We start from the raw sequence: 24,411 nt of genomic DNA on the forward strand, positions 1-24,411 counted from the left end.
AAATGGGACAATTACGGAGAGCTTTGGTGTACCCTAAGTTTCTTTTGGAGACACTTTCTTATCAGGATGGACTTTTCCTTGCTGCTCTGCGCAGGACTACGATTCCCAGCATGCAGCGCGCGGGTCAGCCCTTCGCAAGGAGGAAACCCGGGAGGGTCTGGTTGCGTGGCTGCGTGGAAGCGCTGAGCCACCGAGTCTGGTGCCGAGATCTGCTCCATTCTATCCTTTCTCAAGGATTTGGCCTCCGCGAAAGCTCAGCCGACTTAACCGCGAGCCGAGCGACATTCCCATTCAGACACACGCCTCCTCCTGCCAACATCAGCCTCCCTCACTGGTCCCGGCCAGACTCGTTTCTTCCCCGAGTTTCCCGCGGGGACCATCTCTTGAAGACGACCAACCGCAGCTGCAAACTGTATAGGTCTGGCCAACCAGAGGCGAGGGTGGAAGCTGGGGCGGGCGGCGGGAAGGGAAGAGTTCATTTCTTCTGGAGAGGGTGAGCCGGCCGGGCAGGTTCCCCGACGGAAGCTGGGGAGTCGCGGCGGCTTGCAGAAGGGCGCGGGCCCCTCCCCGCTCAGGTGGGAGGCTTCGGCACCCCCTCCGGGTGTCCGGCCCCAGCCTTGGCCACAATGTCCCAGGCCCCTCTGGACTCCTCATCACCACGCGCCAGCTGCATGGACCTGTGGAGGGAAAAGAATGACCGGCTAGTTCGACAGACCAAGGTAACGCAGTTGCTGGGACCCTTGCCAGTCCCAAGCCCCCAGAAAGTGGGTTTGCAGCGGAATTACCCCTGCCTCTGGGGAGGGGCTGAGCTTGACCACCCCAAAGAGCCAGAAATGACTGGAGAATGACATCCCCTGCCTCTGCCACAAAGGGAGAGGGAAGGACTTATCTTCAGTGACACCCCCTCCCACATTCAGCAGGTGACTCAGGACTCCGATCTGTTACTGAGGCAACAGCAGTTGGCTCAGGATGCACTGCAAGGGTTCAGGGAGCTCCTTCATAGTCTGCAGGGTAAGCAAAGATCCTTCCCAGGATGGTCAGTTCCCCTCTGCCGCCAGAGACCAGTTCCTCTTCTGCATTTCTGGGGTTGAGATGATCACTCAGGGGACAGGAAGTTCTGTTTAAGGCACAGACTGGACTGGGGTGGAATTGTCTTTGTACAGGTGATCCCCCCCACCTCTTGTATGCTGGCGTTTGCGGAAGTGGTTTCTAGTCCAGACTCTGTCCAGAGGGTGGGTTCTTAATTGAGGTCATTTTGGTTGGAGTGGGCAATCTCTGGGTTGGGATCTTGTCTGGGGAATCTTTGATGGGGGAGCAGTCAGTGAAACCAGCATTTGTTGCCCCAGGGCTTCCTGCAGCTATTTCTGCCCTCCCCTTGGAGCTGACTGTCATCTGCAACTTTATTACCCTGAAAGCAAGCCATACCCAGGGCTTCACTGAGGACCAGGACCAGGATATCCAACACGGCCTTGAGAGAGGTGAGGGCCAGAGATTGCCTCTCATGCCCCTGCCAGCTGCAGTCTGGATTTAAGCCCTTTTAGGGAGATGGGAGGAACACCATATTCTGTCACCTCCACAGATAGATGCCCCTCTCTGATCTTCTTTGTACCCCTCAGACCAGGTTGAGGTGTTCTTATTGTGACCCTTTGGCTTCTGCAGAAGAGGAAGATGAAGGGATGTGGGTGGGGGGGTTGGAGGATGAGGTCCCACCTTAATTGTGTGTGTGTGCTCTACAGTGCTAGAGGCCCAGAAGCAGCTAGGACCCAGGCTGGAATGTGGGCTCAGGGAGCTGTGGGACTCTGTCCTCCATGCTTCCTCCCTTCTGCCTGAGCTACTTCCTGCCTTGCACCACCTGGCTGGCCTGCAGGCTGCCCTCTGGCTGAGCACTGACCATCTTGGAGATCTGGCCTTGCTGCTACAATCGCTGAATGGCAGCCAGGTAATAGGGGAAGTGACCTGGATCTGAGGACCCCCTTCTCTGGCTGCAGTAGCATCATTATGTTCTAGAAAGGCTGCTTGGCTGGTGATGAGAGACCTGCAACTCTTGGATGACCTTGTTCTGTTTCTGCTCTCATTGGGGGATTCTCTTGGGAGTGTTTTTTATGGCTTAATGATCTTGGGTGAGGTTAGGGCTCTCATGACCTTGATCAAGTCACTTCCCAGCCTCAGTTTTATCAGTAACTCAGACATGGTACCTTGCCCCATGTCCTCATGGGCTTATCCTGAGTGAGAAGGTGAACTAGAATCAATCATGACTGCCCCAGGTTTTTCTTCTTCCTTTTATCCTTGCCCCATAGCTATCTATCTCTTAGAATTGAAGGAACAGAGATCAGAAGGACCCTAAAGCTCAAGGTTCAGCTAGGGTAGACTGAGACAGGAGAAGAGGGGAGTGGTTATGAACTTGAAGCCTCTAGTCATCCTTCTGTCCCCAGAGCGGGGCCTCTGAGGATCTGCTGCTGCTTCTAAAAACTTGGAGCCCTCCAGCTGAGGAGTCAGATGCCCCACTCACCCTGCAGGATGCCCGGGGCTTAAGGGATGTCCTTTTGACGGCATCTGCCCTCCGTCAAGGTCAGCTAACAACCTGACTCATCCCGTCTTTCCCACTCCCTATCTCAAGGGGCCCTCTGGGCTCATGGCCTCCCTGTCATGTCCTATTCAGCCCCATGGAGCCTCTGCGTGTTCTTGTAACCTATCATTCATCCTGCCGTATGGACCTCTGTAAGCTCATACCCTGATTTCTCTCAGGTCTCCAGGAGTTAATCACAGGGAGCCTACCCAGGGCACTGAGTAGCCTGCAGGAAGCAGCCTCAGGTCTGTGTTCATGGCCTGTGTTGGTCCAGGTATACACGGCGCTGGCGACCTGTCTCCGTAAGATGGTAAAGATAGTCCTGGGGTTGGTGAGGGGAAACCATGAGTGTTATGGGCAGCTTTCTGCTTGTGATGGTAGCTGAGGCCCATGTCCTCCCACCCCTCTAGGGTAGTCCACAGAGAGCATTGTTGTACTTGGTTGCAGCCCTGAAAGGGGGATCTGTTTGGGGCCCCCCACTTCTGGAGGCCTCCAGGCTATATCAGCAACTGGGGGACACAGCGGCAGAGCTGAAGAGTCTGGAGCTGCTGGTTGATGTAAGAAACTATGCTAAGTGAAAACACAGGGTGGAGGATTACTGAGGTGCTTGTGTTGGGGTGACTAGTCAAGGTACAAGTATAAGGAAGTGTGGCTCCCAAAGATTGTAGATACACTTTTTCCTTTCTGTCCCCCTTCAGGCCCTGAGTGTCACCCAGAACTCTGAAGCCCCCCAGCTTCTCATTGAGGTAGAGTTGCTACTCCCACGACCTGACCCAGCCTCGCCCCTTTACTGTGGCACACAGAGCCAGGCCAAGCACCTGCTAGCAAGCCGATGCCTACAGACAGGCAGGTGAGGTTCCCCCTTGGTTACCTGGGCTCTTCTCACTTCTGCTGCCTTCCTTGGAGTGTGACTCTGCTTCTGTTCTCGGGATTGGGGGATGGAGCAGGTAGTAGTGGGACCTAGGTCCCCACTCCTTGGCCTCCTGCCTTGCTGCTGGACCTGAACTGAGAACTCTTCACCCAGGCACTAACCTCTTGTATCTTGAAAATTCTGAAGTCTCCTCCTCAATCCATTCTATAACTGGGGAAGATCATACTGAGCTGGGGTTGGAGCCCCAAGACATCACCCTCCCCACCCTCTGGGGCCATTGAGCATCCCTCTGTTAGCTAAGAAAAAACATTCTCACTGGAGCCTTTGGAGGGACCTGCTAGAGGCCTAAGGTAAGGCTCATTGGCTATGACTCCTCAGGGCAGAGGATGCTGCAGAGCATTACTTGGACCTGTTGGCCCTATTGCTGGATGGCCTGGAGCCAAGGGTAGGTGTGTCTTCAAGGTTCTCTGCAATGGGAAAGGAAGATTGGGATCCCCTTTGGAGTAGAGCAGGACTGCTGCTTTTGTCTCTACATTTCTGTTTGTCCAATCTGGATGGTGGGGGTAGTATAGTTGGGGACCAGACTGGGAAGGCTTCCTAGAGTAAGAGATCCAGAGCAACAAGCAATGGATAGTCTTTGCATGCTACTAGGGCCTAGTAAAAAGGTTAAGGACAGTTGTTCATGCCTCTTTAAGACACTACATTTTCCTCCCACCCCAGTTCTCCCCACTGCCCTGCCCCCCAGGGCCCTGTATGCCTGAGGTGTTCTTGGAGGCAGCAGTAGCACTGATCCAGGCAAACAGAGCCCAGGATGCTTTGACTGTTTGTGAGGAGTTGCTCAGCCGAACATCATCCCTGCTTCCCAAGATGCCCTGGTTGTGGGAAGATGCCAGAAATGTAGCCAAGGAGCCTATAAACTGCCCACTCTGGGTCTCTGCCACCTACCTGCTTCAGGGTCAGGCCTGGGTGAAACTGGGGGACCAAAAACAGGCAGTTAGTGAATATAGCCGGTGAGTTTGGGAAGCCCTGGGGGAAGTGGGGTGGAGGTGGGGGGAGGTGATTTTCTGACTGGGACAAGAGTTGGGAGCTCTGTCCTCACCTAGCTGCTCCAGAGTTTCTTAGGTTGAACCTCTACTCCACGTCTTACTTCAGGTGCCTTGAGCTGCTCTTCCGGGCCACACCTGAGGACAAAGAACAAGGTGATTTAGGCTTAATTTTCATCTTCCCTCCTGGAAGTGGTGGTGATGGAGATGGGTTCTCTTTCCATGTGTCCCAACCCATCAGGAGACTTAACGGGAGGGAACTCCAGACACAAGAGATAGAGAGGGACTTAGGGTTTTGGTGACTGTGTGGCTGGGAAACCACTTCCTGACTTTGAGAGTGGTCCCCAGGGGCTGCTTCCAACAGTGACCAGAGGTGCAGACCAGATGCAGCACTGCAACAGCTTCGATTAGCTGCCCTGATAAGTCGTGGACTGGTATGGGTGGCCAGTGGCCAGGATACCAAAGCCCTGCAGGACTTCCTACTCAGTGTGCAGATGTGCCCAGGTTTGTATACTTGCATGACATCAGATATGTACAAATGTGCATGGACAAAGAGGCCCGAGGGGAGGTATTGGGCATGGATGTAAAGGTGGTATTTCCAGATAGGAGGGGTGAGTGGAATTATGATATGTATATCTAGGGACATAACCAGGTATGCACATACAGGCATACACAGATGTGTATACAGAGCCCCCAAGAGTTCCCAGGTCTTCCCATGTCCTCAAACACAAAGACAATGATTGCACTAGAGGGTAGGTTGGGTAGGAGGAGCAGTGCTGGCTGAGCCTTTTGTCTTGGGCAGGTGAAAGAAGATAGCTTCTATATTTGTGGGTGGCGTTCAAGGTGGACCCTGGGATAGGAATGGTTGGGAATGATCTATCTCCAGTTCTGTGTGTGACCGTAGGCAAGACACTTCCCATCTCCAGGCCTCGTTTTATAAAATGATGCCTAAGTCTCTGTCAAGATCTAAGGGTCTCTACTCTGGGTTGGGGGTACAGGTAATCGAGATGCTTCCTTTCACCTGCTTCAAACTCTGAGGAGACTGGATCGGAGGAATGAGGCCACTGCTTTCTGGTGGAGGCTGGAGGCCCAAACTAAGCTGCCACCGGAGGATGCCACATGGTGAGGCTGAGGCCTGCTGGCTTGGGGCTGAGAGGCACTTGAAGTCCTGGAGCCTCGGGCCTGTTGGGGGTGGTAGGGAATGAAAGAGAAGGGATGGCTGCCCAACCTTCTGCTTAACCTTCACTCTGGGGCATCTTTCTTCTTGCTCTCCAGGTCTCTCCCCCTATACCTAGAAACCTGTTTGAACTGGATCCACCCTCCGGACCGGGAAACCCTCCTGGAAGAGTTTCGGACATCTCTGCTGGAGCCTTCTGATCTGTAGCTGCCATGTTTCCTACACCAGCTTGAGCTGGCCCCCCAGCATCTCTCTGTGGGAAGGACTTTTTGCTTTAACATCTTTGGGAAATGTGGCTAGAGCTTACCTTTCCTATATAATTCCAATTGGAGAGGTTGGTGGTAGTCCTGTCAAATTTGGCATAATAACTGCCGTCCTAGTTCCAGAGGAAGCGCCCCCCTGCCATCTCCAACAAGACATTGACTTTGCTTATGGCATGTTTTTTTCCTGTTTCCCCTTTTTTTGTGTTGAGTAAAATCTTATATTTATCTCGTCTGCCTACTGTACATACTTGAATGGGAAGACTTGCAGCTTCTAGATTCAGTTGAGTGCTGGTTGTCTAAGATACCCGTCTCCTACCATCATCTTACGAGTTTGAAGTCTGGGGTGAGGAAAGGGCTATAGGAATCCTTACTCAGGAGGCAGTGGCATTAGTCCTTCCCATTGCCTAAAAGCAGAGCCCCAAGTCCATGATCCTGTGCTAAGTGACAGAATGAGTAGAACTGACTCGGGAGGGTGGCCTGGGCAGGCCTCCTAGGACAAGGTTGGGTGCTTGAAAATAAGAGGAGGGACAGGCAGACCATTGAGTCTCTCAGAGTAACTCCCCACCATCTCTCTAATCCCAGGTTCTAGAACTGGACCTATTTCAGTCAAATGTGCCTGTGCGGGTAGGGAGCAAACATTGAATTGAGTCAGCGTATCACTAAGACGTGTCTCTTGATTACAGTCAGGGTCACTGGCATTTTGGAACCAAGGATTTCAAGTCCCAGCATGCAGTTTTCTTGATGCTTTTGGGTTCTAATGAATCGCCTGTGTGTTCTGTGGTTGCCCTTGGACCCCTCTCTGAAGTTGAGTTCCCTCCCCCATGTAACCATTAATATTAATACCCTGTGGTAAGGGGAACACACATTCCCAAGCTCTGATGAACTGGAAAGCTTGTGGGGTCGGGTTACCAGAGGATGCAGTGACAAGACAATATGGTAGGGTAGATTAAGAGCTGGTGTGATAGTCAAAGGGCTCAGAGCAGGGGTGACTGGAGCCAGCATTTTGAAGGAGCAAGGAGAGTGTTGCAGAACTAGGTCTATAGGTTAGGGTGACAAGAAAGGCTTTAGGTGGTGATAGAGGATGTTCAGGTTTTAGAAGATGGGCGTGTGGGTTATCACTATAACCCCTCTCCCTACCCCCAAAAAACAAACCATTGCAATGTAGTCAATTCTGTCTCATAGCAACCCTGTAGGATAGAGTAGAACTGCCCCCATAGGGTTTCCAAGGCTATACTTTTTATGAGGGACCCCTGGTGGCATAGTGGTTAAGAGCTCGGCTGCTAACCAAAAGGTTGACAGTTTGAATCCACCAGCTGCTCCTTGGAAGCCCTATGGGGCAGTTCTACTGTGGCCTACAGGGTCTCGCTATGAGTTGGAACCCACTCGACGGCAATGAATTTGGTGGGGTTTTTTTTTTTTTTTTTGGTTAATCTTTATGAGAGCCGACTGCCACATCTTTCTTCCTTGGAGCAGTTGGCGGCTCGAACTGCCGACCTTTCAGCTAGCAGCCAGCTCTTAACTAACTCCTATACCACCAGCGCCCCTTATCACTACAGAAGTACTGGACTATAAAGTTGTTATTAGTTGGCCAGGAGTCTATTCCAACTCATGGCGACCCCACGTATGACAGGGTAGAACTAGACTAATATAAGATTTCAATCCATTGTGCCAGGTTTTTCCAGGAGGATAAACTCAGGAGCCAATGAACTAGAGCCAAGTGGGAGAGTCGGCCTCCAGGGATTAAAGGCTCGCCTGCCGCCAGTCGCTCTGGCTCCATTCTTCTCGCTGATTGGTCGAGAGTCCCAATCCGTCGAGGAAGCCTAGCCTTGCGGCCAATTGCCTTGGCGTTACTAGGCGTGTTGCATCCCAGAGGCGGGAGACAGGCCGCGAGTGAATTTTCTGATTGGCTCTGGTCCGCGGGTTGCTGGGGAGAGGCGCGGAAAGGCGGGCAGGAGTCCCCAACGCAGGCTGTGATTGGCTGAGGTGAGAACGGCTCTCCTTCCGATGATTCGGCTCTTCTCGGTTCAGTCTCAGCGAAGCGTCTGCTTCCGTCGTTTGAGTAGTCGCTGCTGCTGCCCCGCTCGCGGGTCCGGAACTAGCGTCTCCCGCCAGCCCACCGCCCTAGTGCCGCTGGGAGGAAGCGAAAGGGAGGTTGCCTGCGGGTTTGTCACCGCTGCTTAACCCCCGCCTGGGAGAGCCGAGCCCCGGTCCAGTCGGTTGCCCGCCACCCCTCATATCCGTTACCCGCGAGCCGCCACAGCCGCCGGCCGAGAGAGGCGCGCGCCATGGCCTCCGGAGCTGAGTGAGTGTGTGTGCGCGCGCCCGCCTGCCCTCTGCGGGTGCGCGCACCGGCGGGATCCGCCGCGCTGCGTAGGCCCGGCCAGGCCTGGCCGTGGGCGCGTCTAAGTGGAGAGAGGGAAGGAGAGGAAGGGGCGAATGAGGGGCCGCGGGCCTGCTTGGGCCCGGCTGCGCCCCCGCGCGCCCCCTAGGCGAGGCTTGCGTTGGGTCCCGGTCGGGGCCTGGGCCCGATCGTGCTGTGTCATGCAGGCCCCGACCGGCGGGATTTGCTCCGTCAGAACGGCCGTCCAGGCCTAGTAAGGGCTGTGGGTCCACACTGCTGGCGCGGAGACCGGGACCTTGGGGTGCCCATCAGCGATCCGGCCTGCCACCCGCTGATAGGGGTTTTGTTTCCCGGAGAGAGCAGGCCCCGCGGGCCCGAGTCCCTGGCTGGGCCCAGTGGGCGTGGAGTTGGGGCCACGTGAAAGCTTCAGGAGCCCTGAGACCGAGGCAGAGGCCGGGACCGGGAAAGGCCTGGCGAGCTCAGCGAAGCTCACGGCGGCCCTTTTGGAGCCGGGGCGGCCTGGCCCATAGTTGGCATCTTCTGCGACCTGAGTGGAGGCGGCCTGTTACAGAGAGGGCGGGCCCTGCCTTTGGCTTCTGGCCTTTTTCTACTTTAGGCCTGTTGTTATCCCTAAGGCAGCTTTCCTAGCTGTTGTGACTTGGGAGAAGGGAAATTTTCCTTTTTCTGTTTTGGGTTTTTGCTAAAATTCGAGTCTCAGTTTATATTTTGTGGGAGTTCTAGATTTAAGCTTTTGTGGTGTGGAGGTTATAGTGGCCCTAACTCTTCAAACACCCGCATGCGCCTTTTCCCAAGTTGCTACGTTGAGAAATTCTGGGTCCTGGGACTTTTTGGCCCCACCCCAATCCCTCATAAAAGCATCAGGTAAAGCATAGCTACCTCAGCCCATTCAGTTTAGAATCAGGAGCTTTAGATACTGAAACTCATATGCAAATCACGTTCTTGCCTTGAAGAGGTTAGGTTTTTGAGGTGTGTTCCTTTTTCTCAAGTTTCTGAGTTGAGATGAAGTATTACTCAGTTGTCGATTTAAAAGGACTGTCTGTTAGTACTTAAAATATTTTCCGAGGTTATCCAATAAGTGTTTTGTTTTCAATACTAAAAATAAAAATCCAGAATTCTTGGAACCTAGCATCAGAGACAGTTTCTAACCCCTAGATGCACGTCTAAAGCACATCTTGATGACTCTTACCTGAACTCCTTCCAAGTCCCCTGTGACGCTCTGGGGTTCTGGAAAGGGCCTGACTCATGCAGAAGACAATGGAGGATGTCCCACAGAGCCTTCACAACTGCTGCTGGCCCATAGTCTGGCTGAATTCTCTGTTTTAGAGATTACCTCCTTTGGTAGATAAACCAAACCAAACCCATTGCCACTGAGTGAATTCTGACTCATAGCGACCCTAAAGGACAGAGTAAAACTGCCCTCATAGGGTTTCCAAGGCTGTAATCTTTATGGAAGCAGACTGCTACATCTTTCTCCCACGGAGCCACTGGTGGGTTCAAACTGCTAACCTTTCGGTTAGCAGCCAAGCGCTTAACCACGGTGCCACCAGGGCTCCTTCTTTGGTAGGTCAGCAGGGAATTAAGAGTTCTTTATCCTAAGGGGAAGGCATACCACTCATCTCCAGAGCCAGGGTCAGAGGTAGTAGGCAGATTGGGGTTTTTTCTAGAGTGCAGCTTTGGGGTTAAAAGTGAGATACAAACTTATGACTAGAGGCATCTCGTATTTTTCTTTTCCAACCTCAGTCTTACAGATAAAGCAGGAAGATCAGAAGCCCTTGGAGGGTGTGGGGCGGGGGGGAGCTGATGGGTTTACATTGCCCTCAGTTGTCACTTTGACCATGTGTGACCTCCAGGGTACTGATCAGCATTGGAAGGGTCACTCTACTCTGCAACACACGTGCCATGGGTTGGGGAAGGATGAAGAAACACCACCCTTGGAAACTAGTTTAAAGGCAGTGGTTAAAGATGCAACCTATGTGTGAGAGTAGGCAGAAGGTTTAAAACTTTGTTAGATGAATGAGATTTGTATTTCTGCTGGGTGTATCAGAATCAAATGATGTGAAAACCCCGTAACTTTACAGTAATGTCCTACAGCATAGGCTTCTTTTTTTATTTTCTCTTCTTGCAACTTATGAAAATATTTCTGACGGGAATGCTATTTTGGCTTGTCGACTGTTATATTCTCAGTTTCTAGAACAGTGCCTGGCACGTAGTATATTCTCATTCGTTGTTGAGTGAAGAAATAATTCATAGAGAAGGTCCCTTCCCCCCTCCGCCTCTTTTTTATTTCTTTCTCTCTCTTCCTCTACTATCTGGTCTCCCTCTTTTGGTTAATGCTCATGTTTTCCTAGGCTTTACTAAGAGGAGGCAGCTCTTTAAAGTGAGAGCCCACTGTGTCTAGTCAATGAAGGCTAGAGATGAGCTAGGTAAGAAATTGTCACTGTTGAGTGAATGATCCTAGCTTCTAGGAAATAGTAGAAACCTTGTGTACGCTCAGGCAACCTTGATCTGGTTGAGGGGGATTTGGATTTGCCCCATGTCTCAGCATTTCTTGGTTTTGACGCTTTGAACCAACTCTGGAGTTGTGTGCCTTTGTAGAGGTTACTGTGAAGCTCCTTTTGAGTTTGAACCTCTTTTGAAGGTTTTAGATCTTTTAGAGTCCCCCACCCCCCAAATATGATGGTCTTTGTGCTTGGCATGCCTGTAGTACCATGGGATCCTCTGGCATTCAGTAAGTTTAGCCAGTGAGGAGGATAGTGCTAATGAAGCTGCTTCATTGTCTGCAGGAAGGTTAGCAGAAGAAGAGCTTGTGCTTTGCCCTGTAGTGCTCAGCACTTGCTTGAATGAATTAACCAACTACCTGCTGAGGAAGTATCATTAACCTTCTGAGGTTGTTTTGAAAATCTTTCTAATGTTAGTAATCGTGGTAAGCATTCATACCGTGTGCCAGGCATTGTGTTGAGTACTTTATATTCATTATCTCGCTTAATACTGTAACCTTATCAGATAGCTACTATTATATTCTCCATTTTTCAGATGAGGACAAGAAGTCCAGGAGGTAAAATAACTTTCCCGAGATCATAGTTAATCAATCAGTGGCAGTGTTGGGCTTTAGATTTAGGAGGTCTGACTACAGAATCCCTGCTCTTAACCACTGTTCCATGAAGTCTAAGACTACTTTCTGTTCTCTAATTGCTACTCAGTCTCCACGTCTTTAATGTTCTCTTCTTAAGTTATAGTTTCCTGACCCTGGACAGGATCACTTGGGTCCTTATGACTGGGACGCCAGTGCTCAGAATACCAAGAGCTTCTGGAGTGGGACTCATAGTGTGTGCTAGATATTGCCCCCGACTGAATTTTCTTCATCTGAGTTCTCTGGTACAGAGACAACTTCATGTATCCACTATATCTTTCCTAAGTGTGCGCTTTAGAGACCGGTAGAGCCTCTTGGGCTGTGAAGTATATGTTAGAACTGATTTCATTTTCTCTTTTTAGTTCAAAAGGTGATGATTTATCAACAGCCATTCTTAAACAGAAGAACCGTCCCAATCGGTTAATTGTTGATGAAGCCATCAATGAGGACAACAGTGTGGTATCTTTGTCCCAGGTAAGTTGGGTCCACAGTTCAGTCTTTCCTTATTGCACTTAACTGAGGGCTTTTCCCAGGTTTCTTTTCTCATTTTTTTTTTTTTGCAGTGACCACAGATAGAGTGGGGTTTATTGGGAATCCCATCCTCCAGGGCTGCTGCCTACCCCTCTCTGCCCAGTGACCCAAAGGCCTTAACCTTCTTTCCTCAGCCCAAGATGGATGAGCTGCAGTTGTTCCGAGGTGACACGGTGTTGCTGAAAGGAAAGAAGAGGCGGGAAGCTGTGTGCATTGTGCTTTCTGATGACACATGTTCTGATGAGAAGATTCGAATGAATAGAGTTGTTCGGAATAATCTTCGTGTACGCCTAGGGGATGTTATCAGGTGTGTGTGGGGTTCTTGGCCCCTCAGGGATGGGAGGCCAGAGACAGCCTGCATTATAGGCAGGACCCCCATGAAAGTCTTGGCAGCTGCAGATATAGAAAGCCTACTGGGAAGATTTATGTTTCAGAGATGTCTTTAGGTTTCAGTTCAACCTCCCTAGGACTTCAAAATCCACCCCTGCAAGGCATTTGGGACAAGTTAGCATTTCTATAACTTTCTTGGCATATTCATTTTTTCCACCTGTGATTTAACTTATCATACCTTAGACCCTGGTTTAAGATACCATTTGAGGGCCTGTGTCTACTAAGTAACCTCCAGAAGGACTCACTGCTTGTGTCTGAATTAATGGCTAATGTTAGGGCTAGAGTGAGGTGGCGGTGTGGACAAGAAAGGTACACTCCTAACAAGTCTTTTAAGGATCCAGTTTAGCCTAGGAGAGAGGTATAGCTGGAGCCAGGATAGCTCCAGCCTGAGTGATTTTGGTTGTTCCTAGGTAACTTTAGACAAGAGGCTTCCCCATCTTGGAGTCATCTCTAGCCACTGCTACTCTGTGACCTGGCCAGAATCCACTCCGGCTTCTGATTCTTTTTCATGGATTTTAGGTGTTACGTAGCCTTCTTCCTAGTGGTGCTTAGTCAGTTTCTTAGGGTAGTCTGACCACCTGGCTGAGATATTTTTTCGACTTTTATTTCTCTGACTCTGACACTTGTCAAATTAAGGCTCCCCTTTGTAATATGGGGGCAGCAAGATTAGCCAGAAGGGATCATCCTTGGATATCTCTCACTGAAGCCCCCCCCCCCATACTGTCCTTGTGGGGTTCCCAATATATGGCTCCTGCCTTTGGCTGCCCCATCAGCCTCTTGTGGCTCCCCTTACTACCCTGTCCTGAGTGTGACCTGTCTTAGTTCTGCTTGGCTGTTCTCTGCCCACACTCCTACCCTGCTTTCCTTCCTTTCTTCACCTAAAGCCATCTCTGCCTTTTCTCTTTTGCTCACCGTCAGATCTCTGTGCCAGGCCTTTTCGGACACCTGGTGCTGGGGGCTGCGGTGCAGTTGGTAATGTGGATTCTGCTTGTCATCCTCAGCATCCAGCCGTGCCCTGATGTGAAGTACGGCAAACGTATCCATGTGCTACCCATCGATGACACGGTGGAAGGCATCACTGGCAATCTCTTCGAGGTATACCTTAAACCGTACTTCCTGGAAGCTTATCGACCCATCCGGAAAGGTGAGAGAGAATTCTAGGGACTGAGCTTGAGAGTAGTTGTCCATGGGGTTTGAACACCTGTCTCATTCTCATATACAAGTGCATGCACACGCATCTTGCGCACATGTTCATGTGTGTTCTCTGTCTTTCTGTGTTTTCTCATTTTGTTACACTCCTCTGTAGGAGGAGGGTAGGCTGTTCTCTCTGAAGGAAAAGGTAGTCCATTTTAGTGGTGTCACAGTACAAAGTTTATACAGCAGAGCTCTACCGTTGGTTGCTCTAGCAAACTCTGGGCTACCTATATCCCAGAAGTCAAAACCTTAAGGGCTTCTGGCACATCCAGGTTTTGTTCACTGTTCTGAGTGGCGGGGGTACTCTTCACAGGTTAGCCTTCTCTTACTGGGTGTTCAGTAAGACCATGGGGATGGGCAGGAGATAGAGCAATATCTTCTTGTAAGCTTGGCTTTCTAGACCCCAGGTTCTGATAATGAATTCTCACTTGATCTTGTCGTTGACAGCTCTAACTGCACTTGTACTGCTTACTTTCATAGGAGACATTTTTCTTGTCCGGGGTGGAATGCGTGCTGTGGAGTTCAAAGTGGTAGAGACAGATCCCAGTCCTTATTGCATTGTTGCTCCGGATACAGTGATCCACTGTGAGGGGGAGCCTATCAAACGAGAGGTAAGTTCTCTTCCTGATACCAGTTCTCTTCCTGATCATGATTCCTCAGTTGAGCAGTCGTGTGGTAACTATCAAGACTGGGTGCACTTTGGAACTAAGTTTCTTTCCAGAGGTGGGTAAGCCTCCCAGGTATTTGTTTCCGGGCCTGTATGTTTCTTGGAAGTATCTAAAGCCATAATTTTTAAAATCTAGTTGAACCCAAGGTAACTAAGTGATTGGAATAGTTTTTGAACAAGTGGAGCTGATGATGGCATCCAGGCTTCTGCCCATTTCCTAGAATTTCCAGCTTCAGGTCTAGGAGCCCTTCATAATAAGACTAAGGGCAGTCTGAGTGGAAAGGGCTCTGCTGGAAATTTTTCCCTCAGGATTTTTAGAGTTGTTCTGTGAGGTGGGATCCCCTTAGAGGACAGTCTTTTCATACTCATGTAGTAGATTTCTCCACACCAGATAGGGGGAGAATTTGGAGAAATACAACTTTTGCTGCTATCATATTCCTGCCTTCTCCTTTCTTTGTCTCGCCCGTATTTAGGATGAGGAAGAATCCTTGAATGAAGTGGGCTATGATGACATTGGTGGCTGCAGGAAGCAGCTAGCTCAGATAAAGGAAATGGTGGAGCTACCTCTGAGACATCCTGCCCTCTTTAAGGCAATTGGTGTGAAGGTGAGCATCCTGGGCTCTTGGGGGATCAAGTCCAGGAAGGTGATTAATGACTTTTCAGTGTATAATCCTGAGGCCTGTTTTCATACGTATCTATCATCATTACCTTTGATTAGGAGTACAATAATAGAGTGAAACCTGTGAGGGCCGGAACTCAACAGGACTGCCTTGTTTTTCCGAGTCTCCCAAGTTTTCTGCCTTTGACAGGGTGCAGTCTTGCCACTTTTCTACCACTTGTTTTAGTGGGAAATATTTTGAGTTTTCCTTCTCTGACAGGTTTCTGCCTTACACAGGTTATGACTTTTGCAGGTTTTGCTGTATATTCTTTAAGTTTACGGAGGGAAATTTATCAGAGCTACTGATAATCTAGAATAGGATGGGCCATAGAAGTTCTCTGTCACAAGTCTTCTACTTTTTTTTTCATTACAACCCTTTAAAAGTGTAAATCTTATCTCACTGGCCCTGCAAAAGAAAATCTTGCTGTATTTTGCCAGCCTGTTTAGAACAATGCCATTCAATAGAAAGAGAAGGAGATCTGTAGAGTAGAAAGGATCCTAAGTAAGACCAAAACGTTGAGAACCATGAACTGTAGTGTAGCCTCTTGACCATTTCCGTATCATGGAACACACAAGATGAAATTATTGCCCCTGTATCCAATATGTACAATACAAATACTTTTATCTTAGTTTTCATGTCTTGTCTGTGGATGAGGCCACAAAAAAGATGGCTTCACAGAGGAAAATGTGTGTGGTTGGCTGTAAGGAAAAGCATTCCAACATGGTAATAAATCCTGGAAGGGTGATAAATGAAAGTATTGTAATCGCTGGAGTGAATGAGCCTCTGGCAACAAAGAGAATAGATCCTACTTTCTTAAGTGGCTTGGGTAGTCCTTGGCCATTGATCTATCTAAAGTCAGGCACTTGGCATAATGGCCTTTTGCTTTTCCCTAGTCTCAGGATCTTCAGAGTCACTCAGACTAAAGTTTCTTAGAGTCATCTCTTTGCCCTTAGTCTTCTGTATAAGTTGCAATCAGTAATGTTCCTGGTGTACTAGCAATATTTTTCCTGGTAGTAACAGGGAGTTAGTATGGCTTGAAGGTCCATGCATTTGCTGTTCAGTGCTCACTCTTACTGGTGTCAGGGTTGAGCCCTGATTCTCACCCTCTAGAGCACCAATCAAGCCATTTTAGGGTGTGTAGGGTTGGAAGAGCGCTGGTGGTGCAGTGATTAAGTGCTCGGCTACTAACTGAAAGGTTGGTGGTTCGAATCCACCAGCGTCTCTTACAGTTTAGGAAATCCTATGGGGCAGTTTCACTCTGTCCTATAGGGTTGGTATAAGTTGGAATTGACTCAATAGCACACAACAACAGGGTTGGAAGAAGGCAATAGTCTGAACCTAATTACATCCTCTGTACTGGTCCTCAGCCTCCTCGGGGAATCCTGCTCTATGGGCCTCCTGGGACGGGGAAGACCCTAATTGCTCGAGCTGTGGCAAATGAGACTGGAGCCTTCTTCTTCTTGATCAATGGTAAGAGAGTTGGTTCATGTTTTGTCTGGCTGGACCCAACTCTGAGCTGAGCTCATGAGCTACAGAGCTCATGGAAACATACTTTGGCATCTATATCCTTATGTATACTTTAGTTTTTCTTCTGTTGAGGTACATTCCAGACAGTTAAGCAACAAAGGGAAGATATTTTTCACTGGTGCCCCCTTACCTGTCCCTACTTGGAAAGATTCTGGACAGGCTGAAGGCATCTAGTGAGAAGCAAGTTAGAATAGTGGGGGCATTGGTGGTTCAGTGGTAGTATTCTCACCTTCCATGTGGGAGACCCAGGTTCAATTCCTGGCCAGTGTGCCTCATGAGCAGCCACCTGTCTGTCAGTGGAAGCTTCTGTGTTGTTATAATGCTAAACTGGTTTCAGCGGAACTTCCAGACTGAGGTGGACTAGGAAGGGAAAGACCTGGCAATCTAATTAAAAAATCAGTGAAAACCCTGGGGATCACGGCGGTCTCATCCGCAACCAATCATGAGGATAGCAAAGGATTGGGCATCATTTAATTTGGTTCCATCGTGCATGGGGGGCTGACTTGACAACAACAAGTTAGAATAGAAATCAAAAGCCCATACTTAATTATTCCAGAGGATTTGAGGAGATTGGCTGAGATCAGCTGGCTCTGTGGGAATGATATTTAGCTGGTACTGCCTCTCCTGTTCTACCCAGAGGCCTCAGAGCCTGTGCTGCCATCTTCACACTTCGATCTCTATGATAAAAGTGTACTGAGTCCCTTGACTTCTCTCCAGCCTGACCTGGTGGCTATCCTGGGATAGTGGCTGGGAGAGGGTAGGCAGAGGGGATAATTACCACCTTCTCACCCAGGACCTGTCTGTGGACTGGGCAAACAGGGTATCTGATTTCTTGAGACTGGGGAAGGATGTAGTTTTGTCATTGCCTCCGTTTCATATTCTTTCAGGTCCTGAGATCATGAGCAAATTGGCTGGTGAGTCTGAGAGCAACCTTCGTAAAGCCTTTGAAGAGGCTGAGAAAAATGCTCCTGCTATTATCTTCATTGATGAACTGGATGCCATTGCTCCCAAAAGAGAGAAAGTAGGAACTTCCCCAAGGGAAGGGTGGGGTTGAAAAGTCCTGACTTCGCTTCTGACCAGACATTCTGTCCTAACAGACTCATGGGGAAGTGGAGCGACGTATTGTATCACAGTTGTTGACCCTCATGGATGGCCTAAAGCAGAGAGCACATGTGATTGTCATGGCAGCAACCAACAGACCCAACAGCATTGACCCAGCCCTACGACGATTTGGTAAGGATCCCAAATTTCAACCCTGTTTTTGCTCATAGAGAAGATAAAATTCTACTGTGTTTAATCTCCTTTGTCCCACCTCTGTCCTTCATCTGAGTCACCTAATTCTAAGGATTTCTTGGGAGTTCTTTGCAGTGATAAGGCCCAGGAGACTTTTTCCTCATCCTATAGCCTATCTAGTGTGACCAAACATCCTGGTTTGTCTGAGATTGAGGAGTTTCCCAGGACATGGGACTTTCAGTGCTAAAACCAGGACAGTTCTGGGCAAGCTGGGATGGTTGGTCACCTTAGGCTTGTCCTTTCTTCCCTCTGGACCAGAAATGAGCCCTGTGTGTATTCATGCACTGCCCCACAGGTCGCTTTGACAGGGAGGTAGATATTGGAATCCCTGATGCTACAGGACGCTTGGAAATTCTTCAGATCCATACCAAGAACATGAAGCTGGCAGATGATGTGGACCTGGAACAGGTGGAGTGATGATGAGGGTTGGCCAGGAGTTAGGATGTCTCTTTTTCCAGGCAGTTGCAGGGAACTGACTCGGGAAGTAAGATACGAGGAGATTTCTGGAGAGGGGAAAGATAGTCATCTTAGATTGAATCCAGAAACTAGAATCAGCATCTTTTTCAGTTGGTGCTCCATTAGAATAAGCCAAAATTATTGGGGCAGCTTATTTCTAGGCCCCAAGTCCAGGCCTGAGCGCTTAAAACCCAACCAGTGTAGGGACTGCTTGTATGTGCTTAAATAAAGGGGGAGGATCCAGAGAGAGGGGCATAGGAGTCACGAGAAGGGGCCAGGATTCCAGTGTCTTTGAGCCTCCTAAATCAGCAGGGTCTTAGAGACAGGACAGTAAGTAGATCTTCTCTCTGCAGGTAGCCAATGAGACTCATGGACATGTGGGTGCTGACTTGGCAGCCCTGTGCTCAGAAGCTGCTCTGCAGGCCATTCGCAAGAAGATGGACCTCATTGACCTAGAGGACGAGACCATTGATGCTGAGGTCATGAACTCTCTGGCAGTTACTATGGATGACTTCCGGGTAAGACTGCACACCCCCACCTCAGGCACACACACATACATTTAGACCCCTCCCCTGGCAAGTCTCATCCCTGTTTTTTCCTCCTGTGTCAGTGGGCCCTGAGCCAGAGCAACCCATCAGCACTGCGGGAAACTGTGGTGGAGGTGCCACAGGTGACCTGGGAGGACATCGGGGGCCTAGAGGATGTCAAACGTGAGCTCCAGGAGCTGGTCCAGGTAGGGTAACTTGGTCGAGAGTGAGTCACTGCCTCAGGATACTGTAATTGATCCGGGTGGTCTCTTGGTATCAGCACACTCATTAATCTTAGAGTTGTGAGACCACAGCTCAGGAACCTGCTGTTCTCAGGTTTGAAGCACTAAGGAGCCTGTTCCTAGAGAACCTGGTTCTTACACCATGGGTACACTATGGAGGGGTGGAGGAGATGCTTATGTTTGGTTTGGTTTCTTTGAAACTGTGGGGTGATCCTGAACCCTTTTTTTTTTTCCCCCCGTAGTATCCTGTGGAGCACCCAGACAAATTCCTCAAGTTTGGCATGACACCCTCCAAAGGAGTACTGTTCTATGGACCTCCTGGCTGTGGGAAAACCTTGTTGGCCAAAGCTATTGCTAATGAGTGCCAGGCCAATTTCATCTCCATCAAGGGTCCTGAGCTGCTCACCATGTGGTTTGGGGAATCTGAGGCCAATGTCAGGGAAATCTTTGATAAGGTGAGCTACAAAGGGCTAGGCTGTGTATTCCTTGCTTGGGAGCAAGGGAGGGATAGAGGCTGTTGCTTTGGGAGAATCGAAACAATCTTATCACTGGCAACTTGGCTGGAGCGGTAAAAGACACTTCACTTTCTTCATTTCCAAGATGTGAGAGACAGTTGTGCTAGTGCTTGAGTCCATTCTCCTCCCCACAGGCTCGCCAAGCTGCCCCCTGCGTATTATTCTTTGATGAGCTGGATTCAATTGCCAAGGCTCGTGGTGGTAACATTGGAGATGGTGGTGGGGCTGCTGACCGAGTCATCAACCAAATCCTAACAGAAATGGATGGCATGTCCACAAAAAAGAATGTGTTCATCATTGGCGCTACCAACCGGCCTGACATCATTGATCCTGCCATCCTGCGGCCTGGCCGCCTTGATCAGCTTATCTACATCCCACTTCCTGATGAGAAGTCCCGTGTTGCCATCCTCAAGGCCAATCTGCGCAAGTCCCCAGTTGCCAAGGCAGGTGCAAGGTGACGGGCCATGGGGGCTTCTATGAGTCCTTCAGGCTAGTGTAGAGTGCTCTTGGGTTCTCAGTCAAGATTCCATTGGGGATTTCTGGGGTCAGGGCTGGTCTAACGGGAAGGTGGAAGATTTAGGGGGATTAAGATAGTCTAGAATCAGGAATAAAATGGGATGGCAGAAGATGGAACAAACTGGACTTGGGAGTGATTGGGGTGGACCAAAGATAAGTGTATCCTAAGGGAGAAGAGGCTAGATGGTAAGATAGCTTTGTTACTTCTCTTAGGATGTTGATTTGGAATTCCTGGCTAAGATGACTAATGGCTTCTCTGGAGCTGACCTGACAGAGATTTGCCAACGTGCTTGCAAGCTGGCCATCCGTGAATCCATCGAAAGTGAGATTAGGCGGGAACGTGAGAGGCAGACCAACCCATCAGCCATGGTGAGCCAGTATCCTTTCCCCAGATCTATGCCAAGGGTTGCAAACCAGGGCACAGTTTCAACTATGCCCCAGAGTAGAAGGTTTTGAAAAGATCATCTGATTAAGAAGATGTTTAGCAGGGCATCAGAGAAAGAATACTGAAGTTAATTTTTTAGTCTGGAATTAAAAAGGCTGAAAAGAGATTGACAAGCTATATGTTCAGTCTGAACAAGGCTCCGTGAGGGGAATCAAAATATAATTGTTCAGATAAACAGATAGAGCTGGCTTCTAACATAGGATTTATGGATGTATCCTTAGTGGTGGGGAGAGGGGTTCATGGACCTTCTGAAATAATATGCAAAAGGTGTTTGGGGGGGGTGTGGGGTGTGTGTGTGTGTGTGTGTAAGTTCCATAGACGTATAGTCTGTCATCTTGCTTGTTTCCCACTGTATCATGGCATATGGTAGGGACTTAATGAATGAATGGTTTCCTTTACGTTTTGGAAGGGGTCAGTGACTTCTTTTCATCCCCCTAAATAAGGTTAAAAACTACTGATGTATTAATTCAAGGACTCAAACCCATAAGTCACAGTAACTGGGGAGGCTTCTCGGTGGAAGAGATAGGATTTGAGCTGGGCTCTGAAGGGAGCGTAAACAGCAAATAACCTGCTCCAAGAGAGAAGTAAGATTGTGTGAATTGGGAAGACCTGGCTGAATTTAAGAGGATGTATGTACTGGTTTGGCTATTAATCTAAAGGTTGATGGTTTGAACCCACCCAGCGGTGCTGCAGAAGAAAGGCCTGGCAATCTGCTTCTGTAAAGATTACAGCCACGAAAACCCTGTGGAGCTTAGTTCTATTTTGTAACACAGGTTATGTCACTAGAAATGGCCACTAGATAGGGTGTAATCCAGATGTGGAAAGCACTGAGAGCCATTGACTTTTAAAATTTAGGTTTATTAAGGTATAATTTAAACATACAGTAAAATTGACTTTTTGGCTATACCATTTCCATGCTTTTTGACAAATGTCTATAAATTGTGTAACTACTACTGTAGTTGAGATACAGAAATTTCTGTCATCCCAAAAAAGTTCCCTTGTGCCACTTTATAGTCAGCTGCTTCTGCCCACCCTCACCCCCTGGCAACCAGTGATCTGTTTTCTGTTCTCTACAGTTTTGCCTTTACCAGAATGCTTTGACAGCTTTTTAATCAGGTCAGTGACTCAGTTTTAGGAAGATTGGCCTAGCAACTTATTCAAGTTGGATTGAAGAGGCAGGGCGACCCAGTAAGAGATTGAGGAGGCCAGGGAAGGAATGTAGGCTGGACCTTAACTCACCCTGGTGGTCTGTGTTTACTAACCCTATAGGAAGTAGAAGAGGATGATCCAGTGCCTGAGATTCGCCGAGACCACTTTGAGGAAGCCATGCGTTTTGCCCGCCGTTCTGTCAGTGACAATGACATCCGGAAGTATGAGATGTTTGCTCAGACCCTTCAGCAGAGTCGGGGCTTTGGCAGCTTCAGGTAACTGGGGTAGGGACAGTGGGCAGTGCTGAAGTTGCCTTGGGGACCTATACAAACAAGGTGGTGGGTATGCTAAGGAGGCTGGAGGGATAGTTATGAAAATTCTACGCAGGCCCTGGCCTAACCCACTTTTCTGTCTTTGCTATTGTGCATACAGATTCCCTTCAGGGAACCAAGGCGGAGCTGGCCCCAGTCAGGGCAGCGGAGGCGGCACAGGTGGCAGCGTATACACAGAAGACAATGATGATGACCTGTACGGTTAAGTGCTGGTGGCCAACGAGCTGGCCAGCTGAACCTTGTTCCCTGGGGTGGGGGCGCTCGCCCAGGAGGGACCAGGGGTGCGCCCATGGCCTGCTTCATTCTTCAGTCTGAACAGTTCAGCTACAGTCAGACTCTGGATGGGGGTTTCTGTTGCAAAAAATACAAAATAAAAGTGATTTTCATTCGAGCGGCAGAAAGTGAATTACCAACAGGGAATTGGGCCTTGAGCCTACGCCATTTCTATTGTAGTTTGGGCAGTACAGAGGACTTGTGTCGGGTGTGAACTAAGGCACTGCTACCCCACAATAAAGCATCTGTACTTACACTCAGTGCTGCCCAAGCCCTTCTTTCCCTCTACCCAACTGGGGCAGGTGGGTGAGGAGCCACAGTTGCTGGGTGTTTATATAGACAGTAGGTTGATTTTATTTTACATGCTTTTGAGTTAATATTGGAAAACTAATCACAAACAGTTTCTAAACCAAAAATGACATGTTGTAAAAGGACAATAAACATTGGGTCAAAATGGAGTCTGAGTCCTGATCCCTGTGCCTGTTTTCTTTTCCTGGGAAGGGCCTTGGGCTACCCCTCACTGCCAAGGCACTCTTCCAAATGTGAAATCCTGGAAGTGGGATTGTACCCTCTTCCCGTCCTGCATCCTCACCTTTGTGCCTGTCGTATCACTAGATAAGATTGCAGGGAGCAAGCCTGATGGAGCTCCAAATGTGGAGAATGTGGTAATTACTCCATCAATATTTGATGTGATGGTAATGCTAGGCCTGCAGAGAGGACTTCCCTTATCCTGACCAAGGAGTGGATTGGGGTGCCCTCCAAAAGGGTTGTAAAAAGATACACTCTGTTTAGAGGTGGGTGTTTTCTATTTATACCTTTTTTTGTTCCATCTAATATTCCAAATGTTCATACTCTGATTGAGGATCACTGACAACTATGTCTAGCTTAATTTATGTAATTTATATTATAGCTTCTTTTCTAACATAAAATTATAGCATTAAATGTGCTTTTTCCAAACAAAACATCCTCCCCTGCTCAGTTTGTTCAGATGATTGCATAGTTTTGTCCAAACACAGGTATGGAGTAGCCTCTTCATTCAGCAGGTACCACAGTAATCGCTTAGTGTTTTTGGAGGCAGGACTATGGTGCCTTATCCAAAGAGGAGAGGAGTATGGTGTAGAGAAAATACTTCACTGAGTCAAATGTGTATTGTCTGTCCTAGGGCTTACACCAAGCAAGAAAGACCAAGATCTGTGATAATCTACAAAGACATAAAATAGACACGTTAGCTGATTGAATTGGAATATCTCTGGAACTCATGTGCTGTGAAATAGATACTTTTGCACTCTTGAAACATGAATTGACTTCCCTTATTTTCCAACACTTTCCCCACCAGATTCTGTCTTTGGTCCTCCTTTGCCCTTTTCTTCCCACCATTTAGGTATTGCTGGTGGTTTAGCCTTCATTCTTCCCATTCTGAAAACTGTTGCTCAGTCGCATCCCTGTGGGTTGGCAGCCTAACCTCAGTGAGGACCAAAGACAAGGTCATTTGGGGAAAGACATTTGGTACCTCTCCATCAAGCTATGGGAACATAGAGAAGGCAAGTGCCATTTCCTCCCAAAATATGTAGAGATACTAGTTGATAATGTGATAGAAGATTGTGTTGAAATATAATTGGTTTGCTTTCACTAGTCACACAAAGTCTGTCTGTAGGTGAAAAAGAGGGGAGACAGTGGGAGCTCTAAGTTCTCTAGGAAAAACCAAGAACAACTTGTAGTGAGTGGCCAATCTCAGGAGGCTGTAGTTTTTGGTACTTATTCTTACAGCAATGTACCTATGAAAAAGGTGTTAAGGTTTTGAGGGGGGCCTCTTAATCCAATAAAATGATTGAAAATGCTTTGTAAAATATAGAAAAGACAGTGTAAAGGATTGTTTACCAAACATCTTAAGGTATATTTGGATGCAAGATAAAGAAGGGTGTCTCTACTTAAATACATTGATCTTAAAGTTGCTCAGAAAGTCTAGTGGGCACAGAGTGCCCATGAGGAACATAGGTCTGCCAGTCACTAATTCACCTGAATTGTGGCAAATGTTAAGTGGTTTGTTAACTCTTGGCACAGACTTATAATTTAATGAGGGCTTAAAAAGTCTTAAGAATTTAGGATTTGGATTTTTCATAAAGCTATCCAGAGAAGTATGGTCTCAAAATGTCCCTGAGTAAATTGAGAACTGCATTTGTCTGAAACAGTATATGTTTTGTTTGGAGAGACCATGTATCTTTTTTTTTTTTTAAGGGAAACCGCCTTCAGTTTCATCCTTGGCCAGTAGGTGGTGAGTTTTTT

At 48.5% G+C, this 24,411-nt stretch overlaps 2 protein-coding genes across 3 annotated transcripts; both read left to right on the forward strand.

Moving 5' to 3' along the window:
• The first annotated feature begins 204 nt into the window (after positions 1-204).
• On the forward strand, positions 205-6,287 carry FANCG (FA complementation group G). 2 transcript variants are annotated; one of them, XM_023727321.1, is made up of 14 exons: positions 205-719; positions 918-1,011; positions 1,347-1,478; positions 1,737-1,939; positions 2,433-2,568; positions 2,746-2,876; positions 2,977-3,123; positions 3,265-3,416; positions 3,816-3,882; positions 4,158-4,447; positions 4,590-4,636; positions 4,829-4,984; positions 5,479-5,602; positions 5,756-6,287. In XM_023727321.1, exons 1-14 carry the CDS (start codon positions 627-629, stop codon positions 5,862-5,864), a joined length of 1,881 nt encoding a protein of 626 aa, XP_023583089.1. In that variant the 5' UTR covers positions 205-626; the 3' UTR covers positions 5,865-6,287. The 2 variants fall into 2 exon arrangements, with proteins under 2 accessions (XP_023583089.1, XP_004372442.1); XM_004372385.2 differs by having other exon boundaries at positions 921-1,011.
• A 1,543-nt stretch (positions 6,288-7,830) lies between these two features.
• Positions 7,831-22,586, forward strand: VCP (valosin containing protein). The gene is made up of 17 exons (XM_004372304.2): positions 7,831-8,222; positions 11,775-11,886; positions 12,078-12,250; positions 13,335-13,477; positions 14,008-14,138; positions 14,668-14,799; positions 16,221-16,323; positions 17,268-17,401; positions 17,478-17,613; positions 17,969-18,081; positions 18,483-18,647; positions 18,740-18,862; positions 19,141-19,353; positions 19,548-19,856; positions 20,143-20,298; positions 21,644-21,798; positions 21,956-22,586. The coding sequence occupies exons 1-17, from the start codon at positions 8,206-8,208 to the stop codon at positions 22,059-22,061; spliced, it is 2,421 nt and encodes an 806-aa protein (XP_004372361.1). The 5' UTR covers positions 7,831-8,205; the 3' UTR covers positions 22,062-22,586.
• Positions 22,587-24,411: the final 1,825 nt, after the last annotated feature.

The sequence above is a fragment of the Trichechus manatus genome, unplaced genomic scaffold, assembly GCF_000243295.1.
Source record: "Trichechus manatus latirostris isolate Lorelei unplaced genomic scaffold, TriManLat1.0 scaffold00016, whole genome shotgun sequence".
NCBI lineage: Eukaryota > Metazoa > Chordata > Mammalia > Sirenia > Trichechidae > Trichechus > Trichechus manatus.

What these genes read in the sequence shown, in the direction of transcription:
- FANCG (XM_023727321.1), top strand. Translation starts at nt 627, where the DNA reads ATGTCCCAGGCCCCTCTGGACTCCTCATCACCACGCGCCAGCTGCATG. An exon ending in GGCTAGTTCGACAGACCAAG is followed by an intron (nt 720 to 917) that starts GTAACGCAGTTG and finishes TCCCACATTCAG; the next exon opens with CAGGTGACTCAGGACTCCGA. An exon ending in CAGTGTGCAGATGTGCCCAG is followed by an intron (nt 4,985 to 5,478) that starts GTTTGTATACTT and finishes TTGGGGGTACAG; the next exon opens with GTAATCGAGATGCTTCCTTT.
- VCP (XM_004372304.2), top strand. An exon ending in CTTCTTCTTCTTGATCAATG is followed by an intron (nt 16,324 to 17,267) that starts GTAAGAGAGTTG and finishes ATATTCTTTCAG; the next exon opens with GTCCTGAGATCATGAGCAAA. An exon ending in AGACCAACCCATCAGCCATG is followed by an intron (nt 20,299 to 21,643) that starts GTGAGCCAGTAT and finishes CTAACCCTATAG; the next exon opens with GAAGTAGAAGAGGATGATCC.